The 12,168-nt window shown below is 63.7% G+C and overlaps 1 protein-coding gene across 2 annotated transcripts; it reads right to left on the reverse strand.

Moving 5' to 3' along the window:
- Positions 1–2,138: 2,138 nt before the first annotated feature.
- Positions 2,139–6,114, reverse strand: FAAP20 (FA core complex associated protein 20). 2 transcript variants are annotated; one of them, XM_037000069.2, is made up of 4 exons: positions 5,997–6,114; positions 5,736–5,865; positions 5,366–5,646; positions 2,139–2,660 (listed from the first exon to the last, which is right to left on the reverse strand). In XM_037000069.2, exons 1-4 carry the CDS (start codon positions 6,056–6,058, stop codon positions 2,588–2,590), a joined length of 546 nt encoding a protein of 181 aa, XP_036855964.2. In that variant the 5' UTR covers positions 6,059–6,114; the 3' UTR covers positions 2,139–2,587. The 2 variants fall into 2 exon arrangements, with proteins under 2 accessions (XP_036855964.2, XP_036855965.2); XM_037000070.2 differs by having other exon boundaries at positions 5,736–5,862; positions 5,997–6,092.
- Positions 6,115–12,168: the final 6,054 nt, after the last annotated feature.

The following is a 12,168-nucleotide window of genomic DNA, read 5'->3' on the forward strand; positions in this document are numbered from 1 at the left end:
GCTGCTCCCTTGATGCCTTTATTCGGGGTGAGGTCCTGCCCGACGGCACTGCGACCGCGTGTGTGCAGACGACGGGCTGGGGCCGGGGGCATTAAGTTCCTGCAGGGGTGCACCGCAGTGAAGGAGGTGTACAAACTCGGAACGTTTTCTGGATCCCGGTAAGTTCCTGTTACTAATATTTAACAAGCGTGTTCATACCAAGCGCGTGTGTAGCCCCCATAGTTTAATGCCAGGGCCACACCCTAACCAGACGGGCCACTGGTTCCGACCAGGGTGCTGGACCTCGAAGAAACTGGGTCATAACGATTCTAACCCATGGCTCACTAAAGCACCAGTCAACCAAAAAGAAAGAGAAGATTGCAAGTTAAACCTGCACAAAATGCATTTCTGAAAATACTAAGCAGTGCCTGCGTGGCGTCTCGCTATGTGTTAGATTTATGGAAGTATTTTCATCAGTAATAATGATGCTCAGAATTAGAAAACTTACGACGTATGTGTGACGGGCGCTAGCCGTAAGGGAAAACACTGGACCTAGAATAGCGACCAGCAGACCACCGTTCCCGACAGCACACCTCCTCGGCAGTGCGGGGCATGTGCCACACATCGCGGTCCTTAGGCGAGGGAGGGTGTGGAAAGCTGGACTGAAGGTTTGTAGGAGGTGAATCGCTGTAGTGTTTTCAGGTCCCCAAGCATTAGATGTGGTGCGAGGCCTGGGTACAGGAGAGGGGCACCGAGTCCCCCAGGGCCACACACCCCTCCAGGCCAGGGGAGATGGCACAGGCAGGGTTTCTGGCCCCCACCATGTGGCAGGGACACCACCCCTGGGGTGCCGTCCCAGCTTGGCCATGACGTGTGGGTGGGGACACAGCCCCACCTGCTGGCACCCCACTCGCGTCGTGCCCACAGGCCTGTAGTGCTGGGGTAGGGCCACCGAATGCTCCCCAGCTCCCAGCCTGGCCGCCTGAGGTCTCTGGCCCCCCGGGCCACAGAGCAGCATCTACAAAGCACGGAGCCTGTTTCCGCCGGCGCCCAAACATCTGACAGAACCAGGAGGGCTTTTGCCTCCAAAGGTAGAAATTATCCCCAGAGCAGTTCGAGAGCCGCCTTAGGGCTCCCACAGGCAGTAAACAGCCTGATGCTGACGTCCAGGAGCTGAGCCCCAGCCCGAGGCCATGTGTCCACTCGTGACCAGTGAGCGGAGTGCCGGGGTGTGCGAGCAGTCACTGGGAGCTGGGGGGTTCTGCTGAGCCCGGCAGGGGGTGGCCAGTGGCCTCTGAGAGCCCTTTGTCCTGACAGGGTCATCTGCCATGTTGGGTGCAGGGGCCCTGGGCTGGTTCAAATGTAAGGCATTTATTTCAACACTGCAGTGTTTCCAAATGGCTACCCAGTTACCAGCTGGTTGCTCGTGTACAAAACGTGTGCATAATGCTATGCTCCCGGTGATGGGGAGGTTTTTATAGTCACGTTTTACAAATGAAAGGTGCTGGGTCACGTGGGGTTGGGGAAAGCAAGCCTGTGCATTTGCGAATGCCTGGTTGCCACGCGGTGTGTCCTTGGAGACGCCTCCTGGATACCCGTGGCTTCGTGATTGTAAAGCGGCGGATTCGTCCCTATGGTTTTGTAGTGAGTGGAGCCCTCGCCTCGCCAGCCAGTTTTCCTCCTGTGGACAGGCTCACCCTTGGGCCCAGGTTGTTGGTGTTCCTGCCCATCTACTACAGCCTTTAACAGAAATGCTCGCTCTTACTGTTTTTGGTAAAAGCAGGTGTTGCCACAGGCAGGTGTTTTGCAGCTCGTTTTTTAGAAAATACTTTTTAAGAGCGGTTTCAGGTTCACAGCCAAACTGAGGGGAAGGTGCAGATTCCCTGTGTCTCCCTGGCATCCCCTCCACACCAGGGCGCACCTGGCACGGCCCAGAGCCCACAGCTGTGTCCCTGGCATCACGCGTCTCTGGGTTTGGACAAGGTGATGACACGTGTCCCATCACAGATGTGAGCCCTTCTACTGCCCCGAGTCCTGCCTGTTCAGCCCTGCCTTCTCCAGAACCCCGGAGCTAGAATCACACAGGAGGCTGGCACCTTGGACAGTCTCATCCCAGCCTGTGTGAGGCTCTTTGAAAGGAAAATACCAACTTCTGAAAGTTTATCTTAGAATTGCATATTATTTTGCAGAACTGCATACAGACATGCTTTAGCCCCACTTTCTGCTTATAACCCAAATAAAACATGGCCGACACAGAATGTTCCGGCAGATCAGCTGGTCAATGGTGAGGGGCCAGAGTGCCCAGCGGTGACCACACCTGCCCCTGGAGTCGTCTGCCCTGTGTAGTGAATAGTGGGTAACACGGTGTGAACATGGGCCAGGTCTGGGGAGCCAGGGAAATAAATGGGCAGCGCACCTGCCGGGCACTGTTGGTGCCCCGACCACAGGGCAACGCTCTGCCTAGAGGAGAAAACCAAATATTTGGGTCTCAGCACAGAGACATGATGCGGCCGGTCAGCTGATACGTCTTCATAGGCAGCCCCAAGTGCGGGTGGTTCTGGCCAGGGTCGGGGCTGCGGGGCGTTGCTGGGCCTCCGCACCGGCTGGGTCACCACACCACGTCCTCTGTGCTTTCCTCCAAGCATTGCGCTAGGTGGCTGTCGATGTCCAGCTGGGCCAGCCTGCGAGACAGAGAACGAGACAGTCACCTGTGCAGAGGGAAACACTCATCCCTGGGTGGCACCCCTGCCACAGCACGCTGTCTGCCTCACGCCCTCCCGGGTACTCACAACTGCACCAGAGGCCAGCCAGAGGGAAGCCTGGCACGGTCTCCGTGGCTGGTCAGAATGAGGAAAGGGCCCAGGTGGGGCCACGCCAACCAATAAAGGCTTTTCCAAACCCTGCTGCCTGGGGATGGTCCTCTAGGACCCCGGTGTGCCCTGGGCAGGCGGCACTGGGGCACCAGTCAGACCGGTTCTCAGGCTCACCCCAGCCTATGTTTGAGGTGGGGAGCACCCTGTGTCTGGACCAGCCCCCCAGGGATTCCAGCGCCCACTTCGCTTGAGAGCCTTATAGCTCCTGGTGAGCAGCCCATCCTGGAGCCTGGCAGCCCACCCACAGGCAGAGGGGATCGGCAGACCCGGGGCAGCACCAGGCAGCACCAGGGGCCTCTCCACGTCACGAAGGCAATGGCGGGCTTTTCCCATGCCCGCCTGCACACGGCCATGTCCTCGGCAGCTGGGCGAGGTGGTCAGGGGCTCTGCCTCAGCGGGCGGCCAGGCTCCCAACTGCGGGCCCTGATGGAGATCCGGCGGCTGCTGGCTGGGGTGGGGGCCACTGTCCACAAGACGCAGACACAAAATGGACGGGCTGAGCCCCCAGGAGGGGTCTCATCAACTTGGGCTGCCAGCCTGCAGCTCTGTGGGCTCTGAAGCTTGTGGGCCAGCCTCCTCAGTGTCCAGTGAGGTGGGCAAAGGGGTATGGACGCATGTCACAGAGCAGACACGCCCCGTCCCTGACCTCATCTGACCCCATCAAGGCCAGAGGCCTGAGATGACCATGGCCATGTGCTTGAGGAGCTCAGTGGCAGCTGGTGGCAGAGGTCAGGTGCTCAGCGTGACTACAGGGCCCAGCAGGCCATTTCAGGCCAGACTTGAGCCCAGATCTTGCTGGGGAGCCATGTAGCTCAGTGTGGTGCCCCTTGCACACCACTGCTGGGGGCCACCCTCCCCTGCAGAGCAGTCAAGCCCACCAGCTCAAACCAGTGATGCTTCTCTGCCTGCCTGCAACATGGAGTCCCCATCAGTTGGCCTCCCTGTGCCACCCTAGGCTCAGCAGCTTGGGTGGGACGTTGGGACTCACATGTCTCCCACAGCTTTGGCCGGAGACCAGGCACACACAGGAGCACCACTGACCCTTGGGTTCTGCTCTGTGCCTCCGGGCCACCCACCCCACTGCTCAGAAGGGTGGTGCTTGGCTAAGGTCACTGCTCAGAGAACATCTCAAGGACCACGAAGAGCAAACGTTTTTCCAGGGAGTCATGGGACAGGCTGACCATTGGGTGGCTGTGTCCAGCAGGACCCTCCTGCGGCCCAGCCTGTGGCGCCGTGGGCCCTCGTGTTTAGCCATGTGGGACTGGCTGTCTCCCAGCCCCAAGGAATCCATGATACAGTGAAGAACGTGGCGGCATTCCAGACACGCTGAGACCTGGACCCAACCGCACTGACACCCAAAAGTGCCCTCAGGACAGAGGCCCCCTCAGAGGGGGAGGAGGTGTGGAGTGCTGGGGCAGTGGCAGGGGCCGTGTTCCAGGCAGTGGGCTTCCGGCAGGGCTCCGGACATTGTTCTGATGGCACAAATCATGACGACTTCACTGTTTTAAAAGCCCCCTCTGCTACGTCAGAATTGGCAAGCGAGTCGGATGAGCAGGTTAGGGCAACACCAAACAGCAGCAGAGGCAGGAGGCATGTCCAGTGAGACACCTGGTCTGGAAACCGCGACTTCGTAGGTGCCTCCCGGGGTGCCAGGGCGTCTCCACCAGGCCCCATGGCAGGGGCTGCAGCCCACGCAGAGGCCGCACCTGGGGACAGCCGCGGGCGCACCCGCACAGCCGAGCAGCGCCTGCAGCCACTGGAGCCTGTGTGGGCTGCCGTGGGCACAGCCAGGACACAAAACATCCCAGGCTGGGGGAGTCCGAGGTCAGAGGTTTGGCTTCCGACGGAGACTCCATCTCTGAACCGGAAGGAGCACCTACGGATCTTCCTCGGCAGGTGCGCGTCCTGTACTTGGGTAACTAGTCTGCTGGTCTCGTCTGGACTGGGCTACCTTCACCCGCAGGGCTGCTGTTGCTTCTGAAGACGGGATGTGCTAACGCAGACAGGCTGGTGTCCGCTCACCTGACCAGTGGCAACCATACCTGTCTCCTCGGTTGTGCGACACACGGCCTGCAAGCTGGGTGCTTTGGGTTTAATAACAGAACATTGGATTCCAACTCCCTACTTAAAAAAAAAGCAAACTGTGTACTGGGTTTTTGGAGTGAAAGCATCTCTAGGCGCAAAACAAAAGCTTCCTTGTTAAGACCCCCAAGCCACCCCTAGGAAGGCACCTGTGCTGGGGGACTATTTAAACAAGAAGCTGCTCAGTGACCCGCAGCCTGGCTTGGTCCTGGAGACGGTGGCAGCTGGGGACACGGGTTACCAGGGCCCCCAAGTCCGGGTGCTCCTGCTGCGGGCCTTCCTGTCACAGGGCCTCACGGGATGGCCCCCTGGCTGGCTGGCAGTCCGCTCTGCCAACTTTCCACGCAGGAGGCACCTCTCAGCTTCCTTGAAGTGGCCGTGGCTTCCAAAGAGGGCAGCAGAGGGCCTGGGAAGCCCAGGGTGGCACTCACCCGGGGGCGAAGTCAGCCTGGCACATGGGGCAACTCCGCAGGATCTGAGCCCCATCCACCAACCGCTGCTCCTGGGTGCTGGGGAGCTTGGGGGCAAGGCACTGCTGCGGGGACCGGGCGGGGGACCCCGGAAGCCCCCCGGCCCCACGGAGCACGTGACGAGAGTGGCCAAGGCCCCCGCCTCCCCTCGGCGCCGGCGGGAGGGGCGTCCAGGAGAAGGTCTCGAGCCCGACGGTGAAGGCCTCGGGGGGCGCGGCAGGCTCCGGGCGCCGGCCGGACTCCTGCAAAACAGGGTCGTCGGGCCGCGCCGGGACAGCCCCGGCGCCCGATACCCAACCCTGCCCGGGGGCCCCCGGCCGCCGCGGCGCACCTGGCGGGGGAACGCGGGCAGCGGAGGCAGCTCCCCGTCCGGATTCAGATCCGCGCGCGCTGCGCGCAGCAGCTCCGCCCACGGCCCCGCGGACTCGCCGCCGCCCCCGAGGAGGGTCTCGGCGCGGCTGCTGGGTAAGGGGGGGCAGGCTCAGCGGGAGGGGTTCGGGCCGCCCGGCGGGGGGCGGGGGGCTGGGGCGCCGGACACAGCTCGGCTGGGAGACACCGAGCCCCCATCCCGGCCCCCGGCCCCCGGCCTCACCCGCCCCCCGGCGGCAGCCTCCGGCGGCTCAGCCTCAGCCGCGGCCTCCGCGTCGCCTCCATCCGCCCCGGGGCCTCACGTCCGGCGGAAGTGAGCGCCCACCCCGGACCCCGCCCCGGACGCAGGCCCCGCCCCCTGCCCCGGGCCCTGCCCCCCGGGCCCCTCCGCAGCGCCGCCGGACCGCACAGGCCCCCGACTCCGACCCCCCCGGGCACCGGGCCTGCCCCCAGTCCACCAGCCCACCCCCTTTTGTGACCATCAGAGGAAGGTGCCCTGCGCCCAGCCTTTGGGGGACTGAGGCCAGGGTGCCCTCCAGCGCAGAGGGGGACGGAGCGGGGGTGGCAGGGAGGCCCAGGCCGCTGCCGTCGCAGGGCAGGCCTCCGAGCAGGGGGAGCTGAGCAGGAAGTCGGGTCTGGGGACCCCGGGAACACCACGTTTCCTTGCAAAAGGGAGGAACCTGGTTTCCTTAATTAAGAGAAAAAGTGAGGTGACCAAGTCCAAATGGCCAGCGGGAGCCTGGGCCGGGCAGAAGGCCTGAGAGGGGCTTCCGGGACACCCGGGCCCTGGGAGCTCTCGCCCAGCCGACCAAGCCGTCCACCACTTGGTGGCAGCAGATGCCTAGGCTCCCTCAGGTCCCTCCCCCTGCGCTGCCCCAGGCCTGACAGCCCCTGGCCCTGGCCCTCCGCGGCCCCTGGGTGATGCCTGCCCACGCTGGGGTCAAGCAGCTCCTCTCCAAGGACCACAGGCAGACGTCCCTCGGGGTGCTGGGACTCTTGGCTGTCCCAGGCCCTGGAGTTTTGGAGCTCTGCCCTGCACCCCTGTCTGCAGGGGCCCCCACAGCACCGTTCAGCCTCCTCACCTCAGCCCAGCCCCTCGTCCTGGGCCCCCCTTGTCCCACTTCCAGCCTCAGAGCCCCTGCCCCTGAGTCAAGGCCCCCCAGTGACCAGCGGTCCTGCTATGGCACTGAGGTCACCCTCACCCAGCCGCCAGTGCAGACCTCACGACCGGGAGCAGGCTCACTCACTAAACTCTCCCTGAGCGCCAGCTGCACCCTAGGCTGGCCTAGATGCTTCCGACCCCCAGGGAACAGGCAGGGTCCCACCCCACCTGTGCAAACAAGTAGAGCTGTCATAGCAGGGTGGGTGGTCTCGGGGCCCCGGGACGAGGTGCCCTGCGGCTGGGCCTGCTCCCAAGGGGAGGAGCCTGGGTGTGGGGGCCCCCGGTCTGCCCTGCCCCCACATTGCAGGTGTTTGTCTGGAGTCCCAGACAGGGGCTCAGCTGGCTGTGGCTTCAGCCTCTGCCGCTTCAGAGACTTTCCTGCAAGTGTCACCACACTGCTGCAAGCCAGACAAGGGGACCTCCAGGAGGAATGGTGCCAGGCATCCCTGCGGCAGAGGAAGGCCCCACCACACCTTCCTGTGCACCCAGAGCTCAGGCTGCTCGGGGAAGTGTGTGTGACATCTGTGTGAGCAGCCGCTGCTCCTGAACAGGCCCCGGGGACTGGGACCTGGCTGAGTAGAGAACAGAGGGGATGCCTACTCTGCTTTGGCCTCAGCCCTCCCAGTGGGCCTCATCTACCCTCGGCTGCCAGGGGAAGGGACCCGGACCCCAGAGCAGGCCTGCACCGCCTGGTGTAACAGAGGCCCCTGAGGCCTGGTGCTCCTGGGATGGCCACGCCAGGGCAACATGTAAACGTTGTCCCCCTGGGGCTTCTGCTCTCTGGTTTCACCCAGCTGCTGGGGGTTAACGCCCCCCACTGCCCCTGGGACAGCCTGGGACACTTCCCCCAAGAACAGAGCTGGGGTCACCCAGGCACCAGGCCTGTGGCAGGTGCCGGCCCTGGTCAGGAAGCCCCCACCCCCCCAGCTTTCCTGACAGCTGCCTGCCCACCCCGGCCTGCCAGGGCCTTAGGGAGGTGAGTGGAAGCACCGCACGCTCTCCCCACAACACACACAGACCCACCTTGTCCCAGTTGCTCCGGTGTTATCAGCAAGACACGGTGGCTGAAGGGCGTTTAAGAGTTGACCTCAAGCAGGAAGCTCACATTTTCCGAGTCATCTGCCCTGGTGACAGACAGTAGAGCTTTATTGGAAAATGATTTCTGATCGAGACTGGCGCTGGCACTATGGAAACAAATTTTTTTACAAGCCAAAAGTCATGTTTATAAAAAATATTTCAGCATTTTGGAGGAGGCACCCTTTGGGCAAAGTAGTAAGTGCTCAAGTGGTGTCGTGCAGGAGCTTCAGGTGTCACCCACCAACGTGCAAAGGAACCCCTCCAAGGTGCTGGCCCCAGAATCGGGGTGATGTCTGTGGCTGGTCAGGCGCACCTTCCACTGCCAATGAGCAGGTGTATTTGCCCCTGGTGTCCTCGGAGCCTGGACGCGCTCAGGCTCCTTGCTCCCATGGTGTGGGAAAAGGCTTACCTCTGACCAGCACTGTCCCCCCAGGGGGCCTGGCTGGGGCTCGCCGTCGGTCTCCACTCTGAGGAGGTCCAGAGACTGCCCACCAGACCTCAGCCCAGGTCCGAGCCCCACTTGGCTTCCCCGCATGTTACTTTGATTTCCTGGGGGCTGCCACCAGGCCACTCTGAGAATGGGGTCAGGATGGCACGGTGGGCAGTCCCAGAAAGCAGCAAGTGAAAACAGCAACGGGGTGGCTGCCACCATCCCTCGACATGTAGTGGAGCAGCATGGCATGCACACAGGGTACCCTGCTAGTGCCCACTGACCGGGAGAGGTTGGTCTCCAGGCTGGGTGGCATCCTCCCCAGAGCCCTGCCTACGGACGCAGCTGGGATCCAGGCTGTGCTCAGCCACACCTGCCGGCCTGCATATGCCAAACAGGCAAGGCTGCCTGGAGCCAGGCAGGGGCATTCGTGGGTGTGCAGAGTGCCAGCAGACAGGCTGGGTTGAAGCAGTTGCCTGGGAAACATCCTGGGATCTGTCGGGCAGCAGAGTGGGCGAATGGGGCCCACTCACCAGTGCGGGAAGGAGGGCATCTTCTCATGGCTGCAGGGAGGGTGGGTGTCGGTGGCCAGGACCCACCAGCGGTCAGCAGGCTGAAGCCAAGGGCCGCACAGCCTCCGGCCCCACCCCAAGAGCCTGTTTCCAAGTCCCTGCCCGGCCTCCAGAGAGAACCACGCCCACATGCAAGGTCCCACTGGCCCTACCTCCGCCCGCCCCACCCAGGGAAACCTTCCTGCCCCAGCCCCTGCCTGCACCCCTGTCACCCTGCCAGGGCTCCACCCCTCAGGTGCCCTCTGCCTTCCCAGGAGGCACGCCTGCACTCTGCCCAAGGTGCCCCTGAGGGGCCAGCCAATCCTGAGCAGGGAAGTGGTGGGGGGACCATCTCAGGCACTCCTTCTGCGGGGAATGTAAACAGAGACCAAGCTTTGGGAACACTGAGGGGTTGGTGGTGTCCCCCAGGATGTGTGTCCACTGGGAACCAGATGGAATTGTGTTAAGATGAGGCCATTACTGCCATGGGGCCCTGACCCTGATGACTGGTGTCCCTGGACAAAGGGCAGAGCCTTGGAAACAGGCTCCACAGGAGGCTGTGCAAGCCCTGGCTTTAGCCTGCTGGTCCTGACCGTGGACGCGCCTGGGAAGGCAGGAAGGACCCTCCCCTAGCCCCTCGAGTTTGGGCTGGCCCTCAGACTGTGGGACGAGGATGTCCGGCCCAGTCTGTGGGCCTCTGCGCAGCAGCCGCGCATCTCAGGGCTCTGGGCTTCTCGGAGCCGTCCCCACCGAGGGCAGCTCTAGGACTCCGCACGCTGCGTGGGTGGGGCAGCGGGCACCCTGGACCCACTTCTCTCAGCCCTGGGTCCTGTCAGCCATCCCCTTAAAGTGAGGGAAGCTGTTGTCACCATCAGCTGAGAGTGTGGCCCCAAGGTGGGCCCTCTCGGCCTCAGATACACGGTTCCCTGGGCTGGGCCCTCTGAGAGCCTCTGGAGGCAGAGAGGCCGGGCCGGGGCAGCTGTGCCCCTCGAGGCTGCCTCCTTGGGGACGACCGCTGGCTGGATGCTCAGTTTCCTGGGATGCCAGCAGGTCCCTGCGCCTTCCAGGCCCTGGCTGCATGGCTGTCACATGTCGTGCCTGTTTCTGCTGAGTAGTCCCTAACCTCCGGGTGCGAGGGAGGTCTGACTGGGAAAGCTCTCACCTCTTCCCCGGGGGTCTTCAGGCAGGGCCTGTCCTTGGCCGGCCTGGTGTGGGCCTGGTGGCCACAGTGCCCTGCCTCCGTCAGAGGGGCCTCAGCCCTCAGCTGTGGCCTTCCTCCCCTCCCCTCCTCCTGCCGCCCCTTCCCTCCCCCGTCTTCTCCCTCTGCTGCCCTCCTCCTTTCACAGGGCAAAGAGTCCTCAGCCCTGCCCAGCGTGGACACAGAAGCTGGGTCAGGGGTCAGCAGATGGTGATTGCACCTCCCTGACAGTCACCGGTAGAAGTCTGTTGGGGCGGGGGAGGTGGGCGCAGGGGAGCGGTGTCCTCCCCCCTACCCCGCCCCCAGGAGCGCGTCTTCCCCCGTCCCCACCCCCAGGAGCCGCACCTGGAGTGATTTTACCTGCCCCTGAGTCTTACTGTGTCCTGGGCCTTCAGCAAACCAGAGGGCTCTGCAGCAACTGGGTGTCACAGGGCCATCGCCCGCGACACAGAGACAGACACTGGCCTCCCGCACAGGGTCTGTGAGACACAGACCACGTGCCAGGTTTGGGCAGGCAGCTGGTCAGGACATAACGGTCCATCGTCTGCCCAGGGGAAAAGAGGGGCCAGGCCAGCTCTCTGACTCCCCCATCCAGGAGGAAGGAGGGGCAGGGACCCCCAGCCCCCACTCATTCCCATTTCCCTGGGGCCTGGGCTGCGCCTGCCTCCGCTGCCTTGAGCCCTTTCACAGCCTGGCAACACCCCCTCCCCCAGGCCAGAGAGCAGCCCAGGGCCCCAGCCACCCCCTCTGAGGCCTGCAGGGGGCTGTCCAGCCAGTGGGAGCAGTGGCCTGCTGCCCTGCAGAATCGCACGGGCCTGCAGCCCAGGACGGCTCCAAGAAGTGGCTGGAATCCGGACAGGCCGCGTGTGGGCACCCAGGCAGGCAGCTCCCCAAGCTCCCTCGGGCCCTGAGACCCTCGGGCCCTCCCCTGTGCCCCTCCCCTGTGCCCCAAGCCCTCCCCACTCCGCAGGGAGGGAGTGGGTTAGGGCAACAGCCCAGGGAGAGAGTCGGCCTCGCAGTCCCTGAGGCACCACAGGTCTATCTGGCTTGAGAAGGACAAGGCTGGGTTTGGAGCAGGAAATCGGAGGGACCCGCGGAGGGGGGGAGGGTGGCCAGTGGGGGGTGTGGAGGCAGTGGACCTGGGGCCAGGGACATAGGTCTGGTTTGGGCATTGTTTTGGGAGTGCAGCCCACTGCAAAGAATGGGCACCTCCCTGGGCCGCGCTGCCCACCTGCCCAGAGGGCGGCACCCCACCTCCTCGGTGTGGGTGCGTCCTCCTCTGGAGCTGGAGCTAGGGAGGGCCACCGCCTGGTTCCCCCACATCGGCCCGACCATGCAGCCCCTCTCCTCCTACGCTGCCTCCCGGCTCTCCCGGCCAAACTCTCCCAACATACTGCTGCTCAGGCCCCACTGCTGGCCGCCCCATGCAGGCCGGACACAGCTAGGCTGGGTGATCTGGGAGCCACCACACATGTGGGTCCCCCTCACTGGGGCCAGCTTGGCCGAGCAGTGCCATTCTCTCCCAGGCCAGCCTGGTGCTGACTGTCCACCCCTTCAGGGTGGGGAGGGCGGGCAGCCGGGGTCCAAGCAGCCACTGGACTCCTAGCTCTGGGGCTGGCCTCCGCCCCCAAGGCCCTGCCTGAGCTGGAGGTGGGGGGCAGGTCCCTGGTTTCTTGGAAGAGTTCCAGGATGCAGAGCATGGCCCAAGTCAGGGTCTGAGTGAAGGTCACTGCTAGGTGTCCGGGCTGCTGGCCCTCTGCCCTGAGCTGCCTCCCAGGCCCTGCCCTGCGGCAGCTGCGGTGCCAGCCCCCAGTTGCAGGCTGCATGCTTCCTTCCACCAGCCCCTTAATGCTTTGCTCTGCCCAGTTACAGATGGGTCGTAGGAGGCCTGGGCCTCTGTTCCCTTGTCCTAGGCTTCGTGACGGTGAGTGCAGAGCAGAGACTTGAATCCAGGCCTCCTGGGCTGTTCCCTGGGCC

Source organism: Manis javanica, chromosome 4, assembly GCF_040802235.1.
Source record: "Manis javanica isolate MJ-LG chromosome 4, MJ_LKY, whole genome shotgun sequence".
NCBI classification, from domain to species: Eukaryota; Metazoa; Chordata; class Mammalia; order Pholidota; family Manidae; genus Manis; species Manis javanica.

Excerpts from the sequence above, each read along its gene's own strand:
- FAAP20 (XM_037000069.2), bottom strand. The coding sequence starts at position 6,058 with ATGGAGGCGACGCGGAGGCCGCGGCTGAGGCTGAGCCGCCGGAGGCTG. Across the intron at positions 5,866-5,996 it reads AGGCTGCCGCCGGGGGGCGG|CAGCCGCGCCGAGACCCTCC; the intron begins GTGAGGCCGGGG and ends CCCCTTACCCAG. Across the intron at positions 2,661-5,365 it reads CAGGCTGACTTCGCCCCCGG|GCTGGCCCAGCTGGACATCG; the intron begins GTGAGTGCCACC and ends TCTGTCTCGCAG.